Raw genomic sequence first — 21,479 nt, forward strand, 5'->3', positions numbered from 1 at the left:
AGCTTAACCAAAGAGGAAAGCATTTGTTCTCAGCCCTCTTAAAACTTGTCCACCACACAACATTTTTGGCAACAGCTACCACACAGAAGACTACCTTCCCTGCCCAGTTTATGATGGGCAGTGGATCAATCTTCAAAAAGGACTTGGCTGACAGCTGGAATTATCCTACACACATCAGCAGCTGCTCGAAGTAATTCCACAAGTCAGACACTGAACAAATGTGTAGAGAATGGTTTCATCACTCTCAGATAGGTGCATTTCAGATTGGTTCATCTGATGATACTTCTCTGCTTGCAGAGTTTATCTCAAACTAGTAGCACTATCAGGTGAGAGACTTCTGGAAGTTATCTACAGGAATCTCTGATCAGAAACTATTCTGAAACAAAGACAAGTTCGTTCATGACACTCAGTTTCTTCGAAAATATCATCATTCTTCCCTTCTACTAAACCTCTGTAAATTGCTAAAGTGGAACCACCACTGATCCTATTGTCTGGCTGATATAGGTTGGTAAGTGTCTGACAACACTCAAGGTATAACCATCTTTATCTTCATACAAATTTGGGATGTGAGATTGATCAATACTTGGTAGCATAAGAGAAGCTAATTCTTTTGAAAGCAAAATAGTTACATGTTGCCACATTTCAAGCAAGCACATACCAGTTGAATTTGTAGTAACGCCGTGCGCATGCGTAGTCTCATGCATGCGTGGAATTAAACAAGCAAGCGTTCCCGCTTTAATCTTTCTCTTTTTCGGTTGGCCGACCATGAGCACGGACGTGTCAAGAGTGTCTCTAATACTCCAGCCTGGAGACAGTCTCTTTACGTGTTAAGCTGTCTCTCTACATCTTTCGGACTTACACTCGACAGCTCGCTCACAACTACAGAATAACGTCTCAACAACTATGCTCATACACAACAGAAGCTGTAACAACAAGAACTAAAGATGTATATATTTACCACCTGAATAAGTGTTGTTTAAGTTGATGGTCTGGAGTTCAGCGTTCCGTTATATTCTAATTTTATAGTAGGAAAGTCAGGTATACATCTAAAGATGTATAACCCACTTTCTACTAAAAATTCATAGAATAAAAACACTAAGTTCAAAACTGAAGTATTTTCTAGCTATGACACTTTAATCTAGTTTATTCTCTTAGATTTTCCAGTCAATGCCATTTTATCAGTATGTGATCTATTGTTTTAAAAATATTGTACTGCTTCACTGTGACAATATTGTGATGCCATACTTTCTTAGTACTGTTGATTCAAACTAATAATATATATATAGACTAAAGAAAATTACACTGAGATGCAATAACAGCCAAGTGAGTGACATCATAGTCAAGATACGGAGGAGGGGATTCAATTAATCAAGATATTTTTATGTTTTTTGCTTGCTGAGTTTGATACAAAGTGCAGTACCCAGAACCTTTGAGGGCTTTTTGAGACTATTGAGCTTTTAACATTCTATTTAAACTGCTGCAGATCAACACCTACAGAAAAGACATAAGCAAAGAGAAGATTCTAAAAGATCAATGTTCTGAGCAAGAAGGACAGGGAAATTGGTTAGGTGTTAGACTGAAGGGGTTCAGAGTAACAATAGTGATGAAAAGTAGAGAAACAAGTGGGTTGGAGGTGCACAAGTGAAGGAGATATGAGATCAACCAGCTCTGGGGGAAAAAAAAACATTTTAGTATTCTTTTTCATTATCTTAGTCATTTAACTTCCTGTGGAGCGTAGGATGCCAACAAGAGGAATCTTTATCCCTAGGTGTGGCAGCCTGCCAGTGCTTCAATTTCTGTGGATCTTCTCCATGTTGATTTTGGTCAGCCATGTTTGTGTCTCCCTTAGTGTGCACATTGGAGGGCTTGCTTTTATAATATTGGAAACAGGTTTCCATAGGATGTATCACAGCCAACCCCATTTCCTTTTCTTTTAGTATAGCATGCTATATCACATATTCATTTAAGATTAATATTTATTTTGGGTCTCACAAAAGTAATGACAAGTGACTGAGACCTTGGCGATATGCTGTGCTTGAGAAGATTCGTCAAGCCAAGTGAAATCATAGTTGTGGCCGTTACCAGTGTCATTGTAGTCAAGGCTATTGCTAGTGTCATGTAAGTGGCACGTAAAAGTCACCCGTTACACACTTGCAGTGGTTGGTGTTAGGAAGGGCAGCCAGCTGTAGAAAACATGCCAAATCAGATTGGAACCTGGTGCAGCCCTCTGGCTTACCAGTTCCAGTCAAACCATCTAACCTATGCCAGCATTGAAAGCAGATGTTAAACGATGATGATGATGATTTAATATTGATAAAATAATAAATATGAAATAAATTGAAGGTGTTTACCCAAAAATATGCTGTTGTTCCAGCTATAACCATCTCACCTTTATGCATATTCATGACTACATTATGTAATGTGTGGTTGTATTTTTTAAGATGGTTGTGTGTGATTTGAAGAAATTTAGCTGTTATTTTGAGCAGTATGAGCAACCACATAGAGTACACTCATTAGCTTGGAGACAAGTACAAATATAACCATAATATGTTGTTGTTGGCACTCCGTCGCTTATGACGTCGAGGGTTCCAGTTGATCCGATCAACGCAACAGCCTGCTTGTGAAATTAACGTGCAAGTGGCTGAGCACTCCACAGACACGTGTACCCTTAACGTAGTTCTCGGGGAGATTCAGCGTGACACAGAGTGTGACAAGGCTGGCTCTTTGAAATACAGGTACAACAGAAACAGGAAGAGGAAGAAAGAGTGAGAGGAAGTTGTGGTGGATGAGTACAGCAGGGTTTGCCACCATCCCCCTGCTGGAGTCTCATGGAGCTTTAGGTGTTTTTCGCTCAATAAACACTCACAACGCCCGGTCTGGGAATCGAAACCGCGATCCTATGACTGTGAGTCCGCTGCCCTAACCACTGGGCCATTGCGCCTCCTATAACCATAATATACCTTAGTGGTTAATTCTAGCCAAGAAAAGTAGGGGAAACAAATTAAGGATTTCATCATCATCATCATCGTTTAACGTCCGCTTTCCATGCTAGCATGGGTTGGACGATTTGACTGAGAACTGGTGAAACCGGATGGCAACACCAGGCTCCAGTCTGATTTGGCAGTGTTTCTACAGCTGGATGCCCTTCCTAACGCCAACCACTCAGAGAGTGTAGTGAGTGCTTTTACGTGTCACCTGCACGGAGGCCGGTAGTCGGTACAAGACACAATGCACAATATGACATAGAGAATAATTTTCTTTAATTGATAGAGTAAATAGTCACTGAATGTCAACTTATTTTAAATGAAGTTACTTTGATCTCTGAATAGCAAATATAATACAAAAGGAATTAAAAATAGAACATACACAAAGCCAGCTCCACCAGTGACAAAAAGCCTACGTTGGAATATATTGAGTGAGTCAACTGAAAGAGGAAAAAGATAACAATTAAAGCATATTTATGCATTTGGATGTTACCTGTCACACAGCACGTAATGTTACGTAGTTATTATGATAAAATTTTACTTTATTCGAACTCCAGTGTTTATACAAAAATAATGAAATGAAAACCAATTTTTAAAATAAATATTTATCAAATTTCAATAAAATGAAATAAAAGACATTTTTTATTTACGTATTTGTATTAAGCTTACATTATCAATAAGAATAATACTGTTTAACTATTAATTTATTAAAAACTAGCTTAAAAGCTGCACTCCGTGTGGACTTTCAGGCTAACTCTTGCAGAGGGCTAATTGGGCTTGTAGCCCAAAACTGTTGTTGGCACTCCGTCGCTTACGACGTCGAGGGTTCCAGTTGATCCGATCAATGGAACAGCCTGCTCGTGAAATTAACGTGCAAGTGGCTGAGCACTCCACAGACACGTGTACCCTTAACGTAGTTCTCAGGGGTGTTCAGCATGGCACAGTGTGACAAGGCTGACCCTTTGAATTGCAGGCACAACAGAAACAGGAAGTAAGAGTGAGAGAAAGTTTTGGTGAAAGAGTACAGTAGGGTTCGCCACCATCCCCTGCCGGAGCCTTGTGGAGCTTTAGGTGTTTTCGTTCAATAAACACTCACAACGCCCGGTCTGGGAATCAAAACCGCGATCCTATGACCGCGAGTCCGCTGCCCTAACCACTGGGCCATTGCGCCTCCACAGCCCAAAACTAGAGAGAGCTAAAAAGCATGACTAAAATGTCTACAATGATGAGATACCAGCTGGTTATGAAATTATGTGGGTAGCAGCAGCGGTCATATGTGACATGGAGGAGGTGGTGTTGATATTACAAATGAGAAAAAAAGAAACCATCAAATGGAAAGGCCAGACGCTCGAGATGGTCATTCAAGCGTCGAACGAAATGCTAGAAAATTTGCCCAATAGGGTGTTTGTAGGGGAGGGGCTAACTATGAGAGTAGCCATTGAGGGACGTAGGCCTCGTTGCTTCAAATGTGGAGAAAAGGGTCACGTCTGCTCAAAGTGCATGAAAAAGAAAGATGAAGCCCCCTCCCAAAAAGCTGCAAAGGTGGTAAAAGGAAGAAAGGAAAAGCCAGAAAATACAACAGAAATGGAAGAGGGAACAATGGCAGAAAAAAAAAAACAGATAAGAGCGATGAAATAGAGTATACCACAGTATTGTACAAAAGAGAAAAAAGCACAAGTCTCAGAGTCCCCTCCCCAAACAAAAAAAATCAGTTAAGCACAGAACAGAGACACAAAGCAAAATTCCCCAAACCAACCCCATGGTGAAACCTTTTACCAAACCCCTCCCCAAAACACAAGAAAGAATTGTTTCATACATGGAAAAAAATGAGCCGTTGTCTACCATCATAAGAGCGCACCACAAGGCTCGAGTTTTCAAAATAACTAAAGATACGCCCCTAAATATTAGATTCGTAAAAATGGACACGGGCCTATTTTTGGAACTGAAGGGAAGGTATCCAGAGGATATCAGAGACGTCAGCTTTGAAATGGCCATTCTAGATGTGACCCACAAGAGTAAACAGTCCTTCAGGTTGCTGGCTGTCTATGCTCCTAAGGAGTGTAGGCAGTCTGGTTTTTATCGAGACTTAGAGCACTTTCTAGTGACGTCAAAAACGGTAGTTCTGTTAGGAGACTTTAACACTATCCTCGATGCACAGGTGGATAGTGTTGGCTCAACTCATAGGAGGGGAAATCCTGGCCTCAAGGGTCTACTAGAGAGCTATAATCTAGTAGACCGTTACAGACTGGATAAGCCGAGTGTTCCACATTGGACGTGGAGTAATAACGACGGATCACATAAATCTTATATAGACAGGGTATTCATTAGAGAAAGAGATTGGAATACTTTTAGTTGTCCACAATTTTGTATTGTACCTTACACAGATCACAAATTTGTGACATGTGAGGTGCGTATAGTTAAATGTCATAGCCAGGGACCCAGGTACTGGAAGATGAATAAGTCTATTTTGACTTGTGAAGCCTTCCGTGCCCAAATTAAGGAATTAGTACAGAGGGCACTATGTGGCGCCATCATTAATAATAGATGGTAGCACACCCTCAAGAGAGCCATTTGTTTAGAGTCTATTAGATTTAGCAATCAGCTAAGTTTAGATAGATCGAGAATAGAAAGGGAACTAGTTAAGAATTTAGATGAGGTTATGGAATCTAGGGCTGGAGTGCTGGCGGTGAGAACAGTCTTGTGCCATCACCTCAAAGCATTTTGCCTGGTTGTTTGGGCAGAGTGACATGCTTGAGCATGGGGAGTCCCTAAAGGGCTTCCTCGCTGGTGGGCTGCGATTCTCAGCACGTGAGGCAGAATGCTGTGAAGGCCCAATTATACCTACGGAGGTAAAAGAGGTGTTGGCCAAGTGTGCTTTTACGTGTCACCCGCACGAAAACGGCCACGCTCGAAATGATGTCTTTTATGTGCCACCCACACAAGAGCCAGTCCAGAGGCACTGGCAACGATCTCGCTCGAAAACCCTACAAGGCCAGTCAGGCGGTACTGGCAACGGTCACGCTCAGGATGGTACATCTTATGTGCCACCTGCACAAGAGCCAGTCCAGAGGCCCTGGCAACAATCTCACTTGGCTTGCCGGGTCTTCTCACGCACAGCACATTTCCAAAGGTCTCGGTCAGTAGTCATCGCCTCGGTGAGGCCCAATGTTCGAAGGTCTTGCCTCACCACCTCAGCCCAGGTCTTCCTGGGCCTACCTCTTCCACGGGTTCCCTCAACTGTTAGGGAGTGGCATTTTTTCACGCAGCTATCCTCATTCATTCTCACCACATGTCCAAACCAGCGCAATCGTCTCTCTTGCACACCACAACTGATGCTTCTTATGTTCAGCTTTTCTCTCAAGATACTTACACTCTGATGGGTATGCACATTTACATTACACATCCAGCGGAGCATACTGGCTTCATTCCTTGCGAGCTTACGCATGTCCTCAGCAGTCACAGCCCATGTTTCACTGCCATGTAGCATGGCTGTTCGTACACATGCGTCATACAGTCTGCCTTTTACTCTGAGTGAGAGTCCCTTTGTCGCCAGCAGAGGTAAGAGCTCTCTAAACTTGGCCCAGGCTATTCTTATTCTAGCAGTTACACTTTCAGCGCACCCACCCCCACTACTAACTTGGTCACCCAGATAGCGGAAGCTATCGACTACCTCTAGTTTTTCACCCTGGAATGAGATAGAAGTTGTTTCCTGTTTGTTTACAGTGTTTATTGCACCTGAACATCTGCCACATACAAAAACTAACTTCGTAGTTAATCTGCCTTTGATATTGCTGCACCTCTTATGTGTCCATAGCTTGCACCGGGTACATCTTATAGAGTTACTACCTACTCCTTTACTGCATACTGAGCAGGGCCATCTACCTGAAGGGGTTTGTGTTTTATCTACCTTCCTACTTATTAGGATTTTGGTTTTTGCTAGGTTGACTCTAAGGCCCTTCGATTCTAGTCCTTGCTTCCACACCTTAAACTTCTCCTCTAGTTCTGATAGTGACTGCGCAATTAGGGCAAGGTCATCAGCATAGAGGAGCGCCCAGGGGCAACCTGTCTTGAATTCCTCTGTGATCGCTTGGAGGACTATGATAAATAGGAGGGGGCTGAGGACAGAACCTTGGTGGACCCCTACCTTTACCCGGAATTCATTACTGTACTCATTTCCAACGCTCACCTTACTGACAGCATCTCTGTACATGGCTCGCACAGCTCTTACTAACCATTCTTCTATTTCAAGTTTCCTCATTGACCACCAGATAAGGGATCGGGGGACCCTGTCAAAGGTTCTCTCCATGTCAACGAAGGCCAGGTACAGAGGTTTATCCTTGGCTAGATATTTCTCCTGCAGCTGTCTCACTAGAAATATGGCATCAGTGGTGCTTTTACCTGGCACGAACCCAAACTGCATCTCATCTAAATTGATTCGCTCCCTAATTAGTTGGGCTATGACCCTCTCCGTAACTTTCATAACCTGATCTAACAGCTTGATGCCTCTGTAATTATTAGTATCTAAAGCATCACCTTTACCTTTGTAGCAGTTTACTATGGTGCTGCTACACCAGTCATTGGGTATGACTCCTTCGTGTATCACCTGGTTCGTAATACGGGTGACTAGGCTGTAGCCAACACTGCCAGATATTTTGAGCATCTCTGCAGTGATTCCTGATGGGCCGGGGGCTTTCCCTGTCTTCTACACACATACATAGATGTGTATATAATGTATATATCCGCATTTCACATGTATACATTCATCGACGTGGAATTTACCGGTTAACTACTACATTAAGATTAAATCTGGGTCATTTTCTAACCGCATGGATATATAAGACAGCAGTATAGTGCGAATGCCCCATTCACCGATATACACCTACAGGGTTTTACCCCCCAGACTTTGGGAGGTCATAAGTAAAAGGACAGAATGAAGCGTTGGACCTTACCTTGCCGACCGCAGCGGGGTACACGATCGCTCCTAATCAGAACACGTCTTTCTCGTAACGTCGCTGTTTTCTCACTGGCCCCACGTGCTAGCCTTCGACAGCGTGTCACTGACTTCCGATCTGACCCTTCCGGTCTGGCTTCACCTCTGTTTGCCTCACCCCTCTCCACCACAACACATAGCTCGTCACAGCCCAAACACCACATTATATAAATTAATATATGAAAGCAATTATATCACCATTAAATAAAGGAAAAGACATTTAACAAAGCATTTCTTCTTTCTTTCTACTTCCTGCCTTCCTATAGAGAAGACGTGAATTTTTTTTGTCTCTCATTCACATCTAACTTCGCGTTCAAAATAATAATTTTTCTATCGTCTTGGCCTAACAGCCCTTACCGTTTGTTTTCACTGTTCTGTCTTGTTTTTACTGTCTTGTTCTCACTGTCCTGTTCTTATTTACACTTTCACCCTTCGCAAAAAATTACAAATTTAATTAATTAATTTGCTTTGCGGGAAAGACTGTTCCAACGAAGTCGTGTATTGTCCTTGCCTTCGAAACGCGGAGTAGATGGAACAGAGACAACTGAAGAAGGGAAATATTCTTTATGTTGCATGTCTCGTTTCTCTGTTTGTTTTTTTCGTTGTTCGAAAAAAAAGTTCGTTTTCTGTCTTCATCTTTATGTTTTCGTTTCTCATTGTGTTTAACGTTTTTGTGATGTCCTGTACCCATATATGCATGTATGTATACATATATATATATATGGATTTATGCATATATTTATATATTATTTATGTCATTATATACTTGTTTACTTTCTTAGTGTAGGCATGGCTATATGGTAAAGAAGAATGTTTCCTAACCATGTGGTTTCTGGTTTAATCTCACATGCAACATTTTGCCCCAAGCATCTGCTACTATAAAACCAGGTTGATGAAAGCCTTGAGAGTGAATTTGGTTGACAGAAACTGAAAGAAGCTTCTATTGTACATATGTGTATGTATCTGTCTGACTAACTATGTCTGTCTGTCTATTTACTTGGCTGTCTATCATTTTATATGTTTTAGTATACTAATATTAATGTTATACATAATATATATCTCATTGGTGATTGCCAAAATACAGGGGTAAGTTCTCTGCAAACAATTTGGTTTTCATTTCATAGCTGAAACTTTTTCTTCTTTACTTACCTCACTGATATCCATAATAAAAATACAATTGCAGAACCACAGTTAGCCAGTTAGTTCAGACGCACACACACACACACACACACACACAATGGCCTCTTACATAGTTTTATCCTGCAAGGACCAAACCTGGAACCATGTGGTTGCCAAGTATGGTTTTGATGAAGAATAAACAGAGCTTTACTGAATTTATAGATTACTGCTAGACAGATTAGATTGTGCAACAGAAAATTAGATTTTAGAGAGAATGCTGGTTTTGCAAGGTTTGGTTTGCCAAATGGCTGTTGAAGTGGAATAGAATTGTTATCACATTTGTGGTATTTGTTTCTAAGTACCAGTTGGTTGCCTTGGACACCATGGCCACCAAGATGTTGTTGAGATGTTCTTCATGAGCACTGTCATTTTGAGCTTTGGATCACTTTTGAAGGCCTTTCTCACAGCCAAACGGTTGACAACTTGAGCTTTGCCTGATTGCGGTCGATCTTTGAGGTCTTTCCCATTCTTGAGCCTCTCTGCGATGTTGAGCTGCTTGGTGATGTCAGACTTGTTGTGGCCCACACACAGGAGAGCTGAAATCTTGATTCTTTTTTGCTTCCATCCCAATATATGTGCACACAATGCAACATATTTAAAGTTCTATTTTCCCCAGCATGTTTTGATGACACATGCTGGAAAAGTAGAGCATTAATCATATTTCATGGCACCTTCTCTATCACACACGTTAACTCTCTAAAGATCAAAAGGCCAGTACAATGCACTCTTTGTGGTGTCGGTCTAAGTGAACTAAAAAGAAACTTGTTTTTAATGTGAACCAGTCTTTTCAGACTGACTAATGATGCAGTGATGCGTGAAGTCAGAGTTATTCTTTTACTAATTCAGCCAATGAACTATGGCCATGCTGGAGAACCACCTTCAAAGGTTCCAAATTTGGATTTGCTGTGGTAAGCAACAAATCTGTTTACTGTAGTAAACATATCGTTAATTATAAATCTCAGGTTAGGCTACATTTATATGCGTGTGTGTGGAGGCGCAATGGCCCAGTGGTTAGGGCAGCGGACTCGCGGTCATAGGATCGCGGTTTCGATTTCCAGACCGGGCGTTGTGAGTGTTTATTGAGTGAAAAAACACCTAAAGCTCCACGAGGCTCTGGCAGGGGATGGTGGCGAACCCTACTGTACTCTTTCACCACAACTTTCTCTCACTCTTACTTCCTGTTTCTGTTGTACCTGTAGTTCAAAGGGCCAGCCTTGTCACACTGTGTCACGCGGAGTATCCCCGAGAACTACGATAAGGGTACACGTGTCTGTGTAGTACTCAGCCACTTGCACGTTAATTTCACGAGCAGGCTGTTCCGTTGATCGGATCAACTGGAACTCTCGTCGTCGTAAGCGACGGAGTGCCAACAACGACCTCTGATCTAGCACACTTGTGATCAACAGCATTCCTGTCACAATGATTCTATCTTTTATACAGAACTACCTTATTTAATAAGGTCTCTCTCTCTCCCTGCCCCCCCCCCCCCAATAATATAGCAGTTCTCAGTCTTTATGACTTTGTGGCAAACTGAAAAAAATAAAAACTTACTAGCGTATTTCTTATGGGAAATTAAAAAAGATTTGGTTTGGACACAAGTTGATAATAACAATCAAGTGTTCTTCCCTTTTCAAGACTGTAGAATGAATGGTTTATGAGAGATCTACCTGCTATTTCTACCAGGCTCTTTCTATCTATTGGCTAGAAAACTGACTGATTGGTCAGTTGTGGTGTTTTATTGTTTCATTAATAAACCGATTAGCAATATCTCGCAATAAAGTACCATTTCAAGCCAGAAGATGATGTCTCTATGCTATCATCTACAGTCTTTAAAACGAAAGGACGCTTAGGATGAAATAGACATACAAAAGCAAGGACTGGATACGGTTGAAACACCTTTGTTTATAGGTTTTTTTCGATCGTGGCAGACCTCTGGCTAAACAGATCAAGGAGGACCTCGGGTTAAACAACAACAACATTCCGTCACAAATTTTGCTTTAGTAATGTTTAAAGTTGTCTCGCTTGAAACACAATTTTTTACTTAGAATTTTTTCAATATGTATCACGTCTATCTATCGATTTCTCCATTTTCTTTTCTCATACATAAATGATAATATACCCATTTACATCGATGAGAAGCTAACATATTTTTAGTATTTCACCAATACACTAGATTAAACTGGGAAACTTGGATGCTAATATCCCTTTAAGAGGTATATATCCTAATAATAATAAGTGTGTTATTTCTTTACTACCCACAAGAAGCTACTCACAGAGGGGACAAACAATGACAGACAAACGAATTAAGTCGATTATATCGACCCCAGTGCGTAACTGGTACTTATTTAATCGACCCCGAAAGGATGAAAGGCAAAATCGACATCAGCAGAATTTGAACTCAGAACGTAGCGGCAGACGAAATATCGCTAAGCATTTCGCCCAGCGTGCTAACATTTCTGCCAGCTCGCCGCTGTGTGTGCGTGTGCGTGTGCGTGTGTGTGTGTGTGTGTGTGTGTGTGTGTGTGTGTGTGTGTACAAAGGAAGGATGAAAAGCTCATAGACTGTGATGGAGTAATGCAAGAGCTGTAAAATCTTACCTGCATTAATTTCAGCTCTTGGTAATAATAACGGCATTGTTTATTCCAGGTAAATTGACATCTGTAAGAACGACCGTGCGAACTCAAAAAGGAGAAATGGTGACGAATGAAAAATCAGAGGACTCCTTTTATTTAAACGTGTCACACGGTCGAACACAAAATAATATATCAGAGATGATATACAAATATGTTATACTACGATAACATAGACGACCAGTAATGAAACACCACAACCGTAACAGATATTTATTGTTGCATAAAAGTGTAGGTGTGAGTGTGAATGCGACATATAATAACATGATCAAAGACAGGCCGTCGTACAAAGAAAAGTGTGTATGTGAGTGATACATGTATGTGTATGTGAGATATTACACCAGATAGAAAGAGTCAGTAACATGTGAGCATTTATACCAGTTCTGAGTACACTATAGGAAAAGTCTGTATGTGAAAGTAGTTGAGGCTGTGAGTGTGGCAGGGCGATCACTAGTTGTGATGTTGTGGCTTCCATGCCGGGCTGTGATTCTTGTTATACAGATGTTCGTCGCTGGCTGAAATTCTTGTCTGTTTATTTATCGTGGTGAAGCTGAGTCACCTAATAGAATCGAAGAGAGAGATGTGCCGCGGTGGTTTAGTTTGGTGTACATAGTAGGTCGTGTAGACGCTGGTGGAGATTGATGCTGGTTAGTAGTAATCGTAGAATCGTGTTGGTCATGACGATGATGCTGGTCAGTAGTCGTAGACTCGTGCTGCTGGTGTGGCGACGGCGGTGGGTGGTCATCGTTGGACGAAGCTGTTGATGTGTCGCTGGAACTGCTGCTGCTGCTGTCGTGTGGTACACGGAACAGATCTCAAAGAGAAACTGAACCGAGACGAATTTGGCCGCCGAGTTAAAGCTATTTATAACAAACTACCGGCTCCCGAAGACTTCAGAAAAATACTCTATCACGTGACCTTATTAGGGGCCGTGATTGGTCAGTTTGCGTTCTGGCGGGAACGGTTCGAAGAAGTTGCCGCTTCGAATAATAATCAGTCACGTGATGACAAGGAATGGGTTCTCCGCTACGCCCGCGTTTGTTTATATTTAAATGAGAAGAATGGCGATAGTAGTTTTGTATCTAATGGCGATAGGTAGTTTTGTATGTAATGGCGATCGAGGTGTTAGTTTCACTACACATCTAACTAATTTGCTATAAAACTAACCTGAAATTGCTTTTGGTCAGTCAGGAAGAAATTTTTTCTAATTTTATAAAAGAAGTCCCCAAAAGGAATGTACTTCTGCCAAATGCTGAGTAAAAGAGAGGAAGAATTCTGTTAGAGTTTTGTACATATGATAATTTTCTAGCTAAAGTAAGTCAGGAAAACTAGGTATGTATGTATGTATGCATGTATGTGTGTGTATGCATGTATGTATGCATGCATGCATACATGGATATGTTTATCAATGATTGTGTATACCAGATCAAATATCTTGTTGAGGTTTCAAGTTCATGGGTAGGAGGTAACTCTAAAGTGATGTAAGCCATGTAGTATCAGATTAAGTGATAAGGTTAACATAATTGAATAAATCTTTTAATGGTAATGCAGTGGGTGAGCCCGGTTACAGGACTGGGTCAAGGAAAATGGTAAAAAGAATAAACCTGTACAATTCAAAAATAATGTTTTCCTGTTTCTCTTTTAAACAGAACCCCTCTGATCCCTGTATACTCTTTTGGAGAGAATGATCTTTTTCTGCAGCTGAGTTCTGAAGGACAGCCATGGCTGAAGTGGCTTCAGGTGAAATTCACAAAATATACCGGTATTGCACCAGTAATCTTCCATGGAAGGGGTATTTTTAACTATACATTTGGAATTGTGCCTTTCCGGAAACCTATTAATACTGTTGGTAACTATTAACCCTTTTCCGCCTCTTTCCTTCACATCTTTTTCCACACACAGTGTATTTAGGCTGCATTATTTAATCAGTTTTTGTTTTTTCAAATGAGTGGGATTTTGTTGTGAGAAAGATTGAGTTGTTGCCCCTTGCATGTCAAGTGACCAGATAGAAGCAAGTTCTGTTATTGGTTTGTTTCAGCATCAGTTGAAAACCAAGTAGATTTTGCTTATGTGTACATGTGTATATGTGTCATCAGTATCATCGTCATTTAGTGTCTGTTGTCCATGCTGGCATGGGTTGGATGCTTTGACCAGGGCTGGCAAGCTGGAAGGCTACACCAGACACCAGTCTGCTTTGTCGTGGTTTCTATGGCAACATCATTATCATCATTTAACAAGGAGAATATCTTCTCTGAGACGATTTCTGAAGTAAACTTTTCTCCACATGTGAGTGTACATAAGATAGTCATCATCATCATTTAACGTCCACTTCCCATGCTGGCATGGGTTGGACAGTTTGACATGGAGCTCACTAGCACAAATGTACACAGAATTATTTTATTTTAATTGTGACTGTTTAGTGTGCTTATAATTAAAGAGAGAGAGAGAGTGTGTGTGTGTGTGCGTGTGCGTGTGTGTGTGCATATGTGTGTTTGAATGTTTACAATCTGTGCTGAACTACAAACGGTGACTTGTATCTGATCTACAAAACAGTGATGCCTGTTGGCATGTCAACAAATTGTCCATTATCTCCGTGCTTTTGAATTTGTCTGAAATGAAAATGTCCTTAACTTTAAAAAAAGACTTAAAGAGGTTAGTGACAAGAAGAGTGTTACCCATAAAAATCTTGTCTCAAATAATTCTCCATCTAACTCATGCTAGCATGGAAAAAACATGCTAAATGAATAAACAAATGAACTCTTATGACTCTGCAATTTTACTATTTTGCCAGTACCGTGCTGGTGGCATGTAAAAGCACCCACTACACTCTTGGAGTGGTTGGCGTTAGGAAGGGCATCCAGCTGTAGAAACTCTGCCAAATCAGATTGGAGCCTGGTGTAGCCATCTGGTTCACCAGTCCTCAGTCAAATCATCCAACCCGTGCTAGCATGGAAAGTGGACATTAAATGCTGATGCTGATGATATCATTCAATGTATCCTTTAATTTTTCAGACAGAAGGATATGATTTAGTTGCTATGCCTACCAACCACAGGGAACAGTGATTTTTAACCCTTTTTAATGTACTGCATACTGAATAACACACTAAGTGTTAGAGTACAGCAGCTTTTTAAAAGTTTTGTAATCTTACAGGAAATAGAGTGCAAAGAAATAAACATACAATGGTGCAGTGTATTAAAAGTGCTCAAGTTTTCTAAAATTCTTAGCATTTTCTGATTCCCCTCAAAAAATCACGTGTGTGGCACATATATGTGGGCCATATGCAAAACTTTCTGATGTTATCTTCTGATGTGAAAAACTTTGAAACGCCGACACTTCAGGTCACCAGGTACGTTAATGACTTAAAAGGAACCAAAATGAATGGAATGAATATATATGTATGGAGGAGGGGTAAGAGTGTGAAAAGGTTAGAAGTCTGGAATGTAAGGTGAACAAAGTGGAAGGGATGAGATATGAAATCTAGAGAGAAAGTAGAAAGAGACAATACTTTAAATAAAGCAAAAAGAAACAGTGAGGAGTTGGTACTATTCAAGAAGCGTGGTCCCGGTGCACACACTCGCGCATCCGCGCTAGCTAGTCGTGTCTAGTCGATCCTCCAACGACTATCTAGCACATATGGGCAAAACATGTATGAGGGTTTTTTAAAAGCAAAGTAAATAATTTTTTTTAAACAAAGTAAATAATTTTTTTTAAACAAAGAAAATAGAACACAAAGTAAATATCTTTTTTTTTTGTTGTTGAATCTTCCCCATCTTACTCAAAAAACGTCGTTTTACGTTCTTCCAGGGTGTATTTTGGTGTCACGTCTATTTCAGTAATCCCCCCAAAATTATTTACTTCGTTTAGAAAAAAACCCTCATACATGTTTTGCGCATGACGCACACTCGCGCTAGGTAGTCGTAGGATCGACTAGTCACGACTCGCTAGCGTGGATGCGCGAGTGTGTGAGTGCACGCACCGGGACCACTCTTCTTGAATAGTACCGAGGAATTTAAGTAAAAAGAGATAGGGGAAGAGAATGGAGTGGGTATTCTAAAATAACTTAAAATACCACATGTTTAATAATAAACATGTTGCTGCTTCACTCACAAACCTCTTAGATCCACATTACTCTCAAAAATGGCCCTTTAGCTGATTGAAAAAGATTTACTTACTGATCCCCATAAACATTGACTCATACACCTCTTTCTTTCTTTCTTTCATTCATTCTTCTTTTCTTGCTTTTTTTCTTTCTCCTTCCTCTCTCCCATCTGTCATTTCTCTCTTTACATTATCTGTCTGTCTCTCTCTTTTCTTTCACTTATATTCACTCTTTTCTCTACTTTTACTTTTTCTCTCTCTTTCTTTCATTTGTTCATTTTCTGCCATCCTTCATCTTCTCCTCACTTTTTCTCTTTCTCCATTCTCTCATTTATTCTTATCCACTCTCTCCTCATTTTTTTATCTCCCCCCACTCTCTCTCTCTCTCTTCACATCCTTTCATTGTTCTCTCCTCATATACTCTACATTTTCTTTATCTTTCTCTAATACATTCACCCTCTACTTTTTTTTTTTTCATTTCAAGTTGGAAAACCAATTGAAGTTCCTTTGATAGAAAATCCAAGTGATGAGCAGGTTGAAGAAGTCCACAAGATTTATCTGAACAGTCTGTATGAACTTTTTGAAGAATATAAGGGCAAATATGGCATTGATGAGATGAATCACTTGATTTTCGAATAACCTTTTCACATCTTCAAAATTAGAACTCTTTATATATTTTTCTGTTTTCTTTTTTCTTTGTTGCAATTTCTTGGGTCAGTTATTTTCTTCTATTGTCTATATAATTTTATTTAACTCTTTGTTGATTCTTCAATTTAGAATTTCATCATTTTGGTTCTTCATCAGTACAATGGAAATAAATAATTTATATCAAATTACATTCTACCAGTTCATGGTTTTAGCGTGATTTTGGATTTAAGATTAAAAATGGAGAATTTTTTTTTTGCATATTTTGTTTGTTGTTTGGTCAAAAAGAAGAGAAGATAAGAAAAGATGGTGGAGAAGCAGAAATGGCAGGGACACCCTACCTTTCACAGCTTTATAAGCCCCTGGGTAGAGCAATCTATAAGTACTACAGAGCATTGCCACAGAAAGTCACAACATGCATTGATTAGCATTGGAGTAATAGACAATGGCCCAGTGTGTCCATGTCTTAAATTGGAACTGTGGTAGAACAAAGGTCCCGAAACAGTGGGTGCAGTTGGTGTTCTTTCATCCACTAATATTTCTTGGGGGTACAAAATCAAAAATTTGCACTCCTTACATTCCTTTGCCAAGTTCAGAAAATAGTGTCAAAAATTGATCTGTAAAAGTTGCTTGAAGTTAGATTTCTTCTCAAAACAAAAACAAAAGACAAAAATGAATATAACAAATGATGAAGCTGGTCAAAAAATTCCCAAGGGAATTCCCTAGAAAGATATATTTCTGAACTAAAGCAGTGTTAACATCAAAAGTATGTGGCAGCAACAACAACATGACCAACAACCACAGCCACTCCTCAATACTACCACAATTGAGGAATATCCTTATTCTTCATTTCTGCTGAATACCACAGATGACCCATCATCATCATTGCCATTATGTTCTACTGCTACTTGTTGTTGTTGTTGTTAGCACTGGATGCCATGGTGTGATTTTGTTGAAGGTGGACCAACACTTGCCAGGCAGAAGCCCACTCACTTGGCTCAGAGGACATCATCACTTCTTTTAGGCCACGCCTTGTTGTAGCCAGCCCGCTTGGCATAGCCTTCTTCCGCTGTCACAGCCATTGAGAAACATAGATGTTGCTTTGTCTGCCTGGTCAACCGTTGAGGACTTGATGATTCCTTCTCGTAGCCTTAGCCTAAAGAGGCATCCTGCAAGGCAGCAGAGGAGGATCTAATTTTTACCCATTGGTGGGGCCCTAACAGGTGCTACCACTCCGCGCCAGAGCAGACCTGGGAGAAATGGTAACTAAGGGGTGTTTCTATGCTCCCTTAACTCCTGTCCTCCCGAACTGGAGCTTCACCACCAGTTGCAGTTTTGTGTCTTACCCAGGACACACAACTAAGCAACAAGATCAACATTCACAGTCACTCCTCAATACTATTAAGCAATGCAATCCCTAGCTCCACTCAAATTCCTCACTCTCTCAGAATAACACAAGAGATCCATCATCACCTTTGTCATCTTATTCTACTACTACTCTGTGGAGGCGCAATGGCCTAGTGGTTAGGGCAGCGGACTCGCGGTCATAGGATCGCAGTTTCGATTCCCAGACCGGGCGTCGTGAATGTTTATTGAGCAAAAACAGCTAAAGCTCCACAAGGCTCCGACAGGGGATGGTGGCGAACCCTGCTGTACTCTTTCACCACAACCTTCTCTTACTGTTTCTTCCTGTTTCTGTTGTACTTGTATTTCAAAGGGACCAACCTTGTCACACTTTGTGTCATGCTGAATCTCCCCGAGAACTACGTTAAGGCCAGTCAAGCGGTACTGGCAACGGCTACGCTCAAAATGGTGTATTTTACATGCCACCTGCACAGGAGCCAGTCTAGCGGCACTGGCAACGACCTCACTCAAATGTTTTTTCGTGTGCCACCGGCACAAGCGCCAGCAAGGCGATGCTGGTAATGATCACGCTCAAATTATGCTATTTACGTGCCACCGGCACGGAAGCCAGACAGCTGCTCTGGCAATGATCACGCTTAGGGAAAATAGCATCCTCAACCTTAGTCTTAACCATTAATGCAGACTTTAAGGTCATTCCCACATGGCCATGTGGTAAGAAGTTTGCTTTTTACCCACGTTTCTGGTTTGGATTAGGGTTAGGGTTAGGCTTGGATATGCTAAATCACCTCCCAAAGAAAGTCAAGGAAGAAACAATCATGGTCTCATTTGACGTGATTAATTTATACACCAGTATACCTCATAATTATGGACTTGAGGCAATTCAATTCTGGCTGGATCAATTCCCGAAAGAAATCCCAAACAGGATCAGTAAAGAATTCATTACTAAATCGGTTGAATTCATCTTACGAAACAACCACTTCATGTTTGACAATACTTTCTACCGACAAAAATCCGGAATTGCTATGGGCACTAGGGCAGCTCCAGTCATTGCGAACCTAACAATGGGTTACTTGGAAATAATAATATACCAGGAATCTTTATCCACCTTTGGAAACACCCTTTCCCAATACATAAAAGAAAATTGGAAAAGGTTCCTGGACGACTGTTTCATACTCTGGAATGAAAACACAGATGAACTCTTGAAATTCAAAAGTCTATTGAACAGTGTCAACCCAAACATACAGTTCACAATGGAGTACAACCAAAATGAGCTCCCATTCTTGGATATACTAATTAAAAAAGTAAACCTAAAAATAGAAACGGACATATTTTACAAAACCACAGACGCCAAACAATATCTACTATTTGATTCATGCCACCCAAGACAAACATCCCCTTCAACCTTGCAAGAAGGATATGCACAATAGTGTCATAAGAAAATACTAGAGACTACAGACTACAAGAACTCAAAAACACACTAATTGACAGACACTACCCAGTTCAACTCATAGAGGATGGAATCAGATGTGCATCACAAATTAACATAGAAAACTTAAGAAAAGTTAAACACAGCAACACACATTCCCCGAAAATACTGCCGTACATATTCACATACAACCCCAGAAACAAAGAAGCCTTCACCATCATCACCCAAAACATACCAATGCTACATAAGGACCCCAAATTAAAGGAAATTTTACACACACACAAAATCATCAAAAGCCACAAACAACCAAAATCACTGAAAAAGATCCTCACAAAGGCAAAATTATTTTCCGAAACAACAAATGCGAAAGTAAACAAATGTGGTCGACCAAATTGTGCAACATGCCCAAACATTCTAGAAGGTTCAGAATTCCTCTTCAAAGAGGGACACAAATTCAAAGTTAAATCTAACTTTACTTGTGCCTCAGAAAATCTTATTTATGTAATAAGATGCTCGGGCTGCAACGAGAACTACATAGGGTCCACAGGATTATCGCTCAGACGTAGATGCACTCTGCACCGCCAGCAGATTGCATACCCAGAATACCGAATGATACCTTTTAGTGATCATATTGAGAAATGCGCAAAACAAATGCTACCACAATTTATAATCTTTCCTTTTTATCAATGTGCCATTAAAACACCAACACAGATTAGATTAAATAAGGAAACCTTTTTCATTCAAAAATACAAACCCAAACTTAACCATTGCTAACACATTTAAATAAGGAAATTCATCATCCCACTGAGAAAAAAAGGGAAAAAAATATAGAACAAAACCATGGTAAATTAATCAAATTCTACCACCTCCTAGATTTCGATTATCTCCCCTATACCGGAAGAAATTCCTAATTACCTCCCCCTATCTAGAACTCTTCTTTTTCAGACTGGAGCGAACATGTTACAATGAAGTAGAGAAATTTGAAAAGACAACACGAAACCGGTTATTTCTCAAAATACAATTTTTATATACCAAAAAGATTTTATAACATGTTCTAACATTTTTCTGACATAATTTAAATATATACTTTAACCATGTAACACAAGCCTTCTGTAGTTTCTCCACTCTAATTATCTTTTATATATATATATATATATATATATATATATATATATGTAAATGTACTATAGAATGTAAATATTAGATGAAAAACATTTGAATAGAAAAAAAGTGAAAACCAAGCAAATTAATTTTCAGATATATAAATATACACACACACACACACACATATATATATATGTATATGTATGTATGTATGTACATATATATATATATATATGTATATGTATGTATGTGTATATATATATATATATATATATATATATATATATATATATATATATATATATATTTATTTATATATATATATTTATTTTTATATATATATATATATATATATATATATATATATATATATATATATACATATATATATATATGTGTGTGTGTGTGTGTATGTATATATGTGTATATATATATATGTATGTATATGTATATATGTGTATATATATATATATTTATGTATATATTAATATTATCTCAGTTGAAAAAACTTCAATAATAAAAATATGTTAATAGTAACCAGGGTAGCAAAAATTACATGAAAACTGGGATATCATACCCGGTTAATAGGAAGAAATACCAAGTTAAAGTGATGTATTTTGAGTAGATATGAATAATAATAATAAATGGAGCAAAACGCATGCGTCTTGCTTAGGTATGTTGGTTCCCTGATGATTAATTTATGTGCAATTCCAGCACCTCTTACTTCTTTGGAGTAGAGTGCACATATATTTTGAAACATATGTAGGAATTAAAGGAACTTATTTATTATATGCATTTTGCTCCATTTATTATTATTCTTTATATGTATATATATATATGTATATATATAATTATATATATTTATGTTTGTATATATACATATATATATGTATATTATATGTATATGTATATTATATATATCATCATCATCATCATCATCGTTTAACATCCGCTTTCCATGCCAGCATGGGTTGGACGATTTGACTGAGGACTGGTGAAACCAGATGGCTACACCAGGCTCCAATCTGATTTGGAAGAGTTTCTACAGCTGGATGCC

At 39.5% G+C, this 21,479-nt stretch overlaps 1 protein-coding gene and 1 long non-coding RNA gene across 3 annotated transcripts in view; one reads left to right on the top strand and one right to left on the bottom strand.

The window, feature by feature from the left end:
* LOC149129169 (UDP-D-glucose 4,6-dehydratase-like) overlaps positions 1-12,647 on the bottom strand; it is a 33,677-nt gene extending 21,030 nt beyond the window's left edge. The window contains exons 1-2 of one of the 2 annotated variants that reach the window (XM_089346736.1): positions 11,751-12,647; positions 3,367-3,424 (exon numbers count right to left, since the gene is read on the bottom strand). In XM_089346736.1, the coding sequence (XP_089202862.1) occupies positions 3,367-3,424; positions 11,751-11,787 (95 nt within the window). In that variant the 5' untranslated portion in view covers positions 11,788-12,647. Of the gene's footprint in view, positions 1-3,366; positions 3,425-7,933; positions 8,321-11,750 lie in introns of those variants that run through there. The other variant, XM_089346735.1, reaches the window with a different exon arrangement.
* A 207-nt stretch (positions 12,648-12,854) lies between these two features.
* Positions 12,855-20,442, top strand: LOC149129172 (uncharacterized). Its single transcript, XR_016240321.1, has 3 exons — positions 12,855-13,097; positions 13,433-13,632; positions 16,367-20,442. It is a non-coding gene; the product is annotated as an uncharacterized LOC149129172 (long non-coding RNA).
* The last annotated feature ends 1,037 nt before the right edge of the window (positions 20,443-21,479 follow it).

The sequence above is a fragment of the Octopus bimaculoides genome, unplaced genomic scaffold, assembly GCF_046866305.1.
Source record: "Octopus bimaculoides isolate indiv1 unplaced genomic scaffold, ASM4686630v1 contig131, whole genome shotgun sequence".
NCBI lineage: Eukaryota > Metazoa > Mollusca > Cephalopoda > Octopoda > Octopodidae > Octopus > Octopus bimaculoides.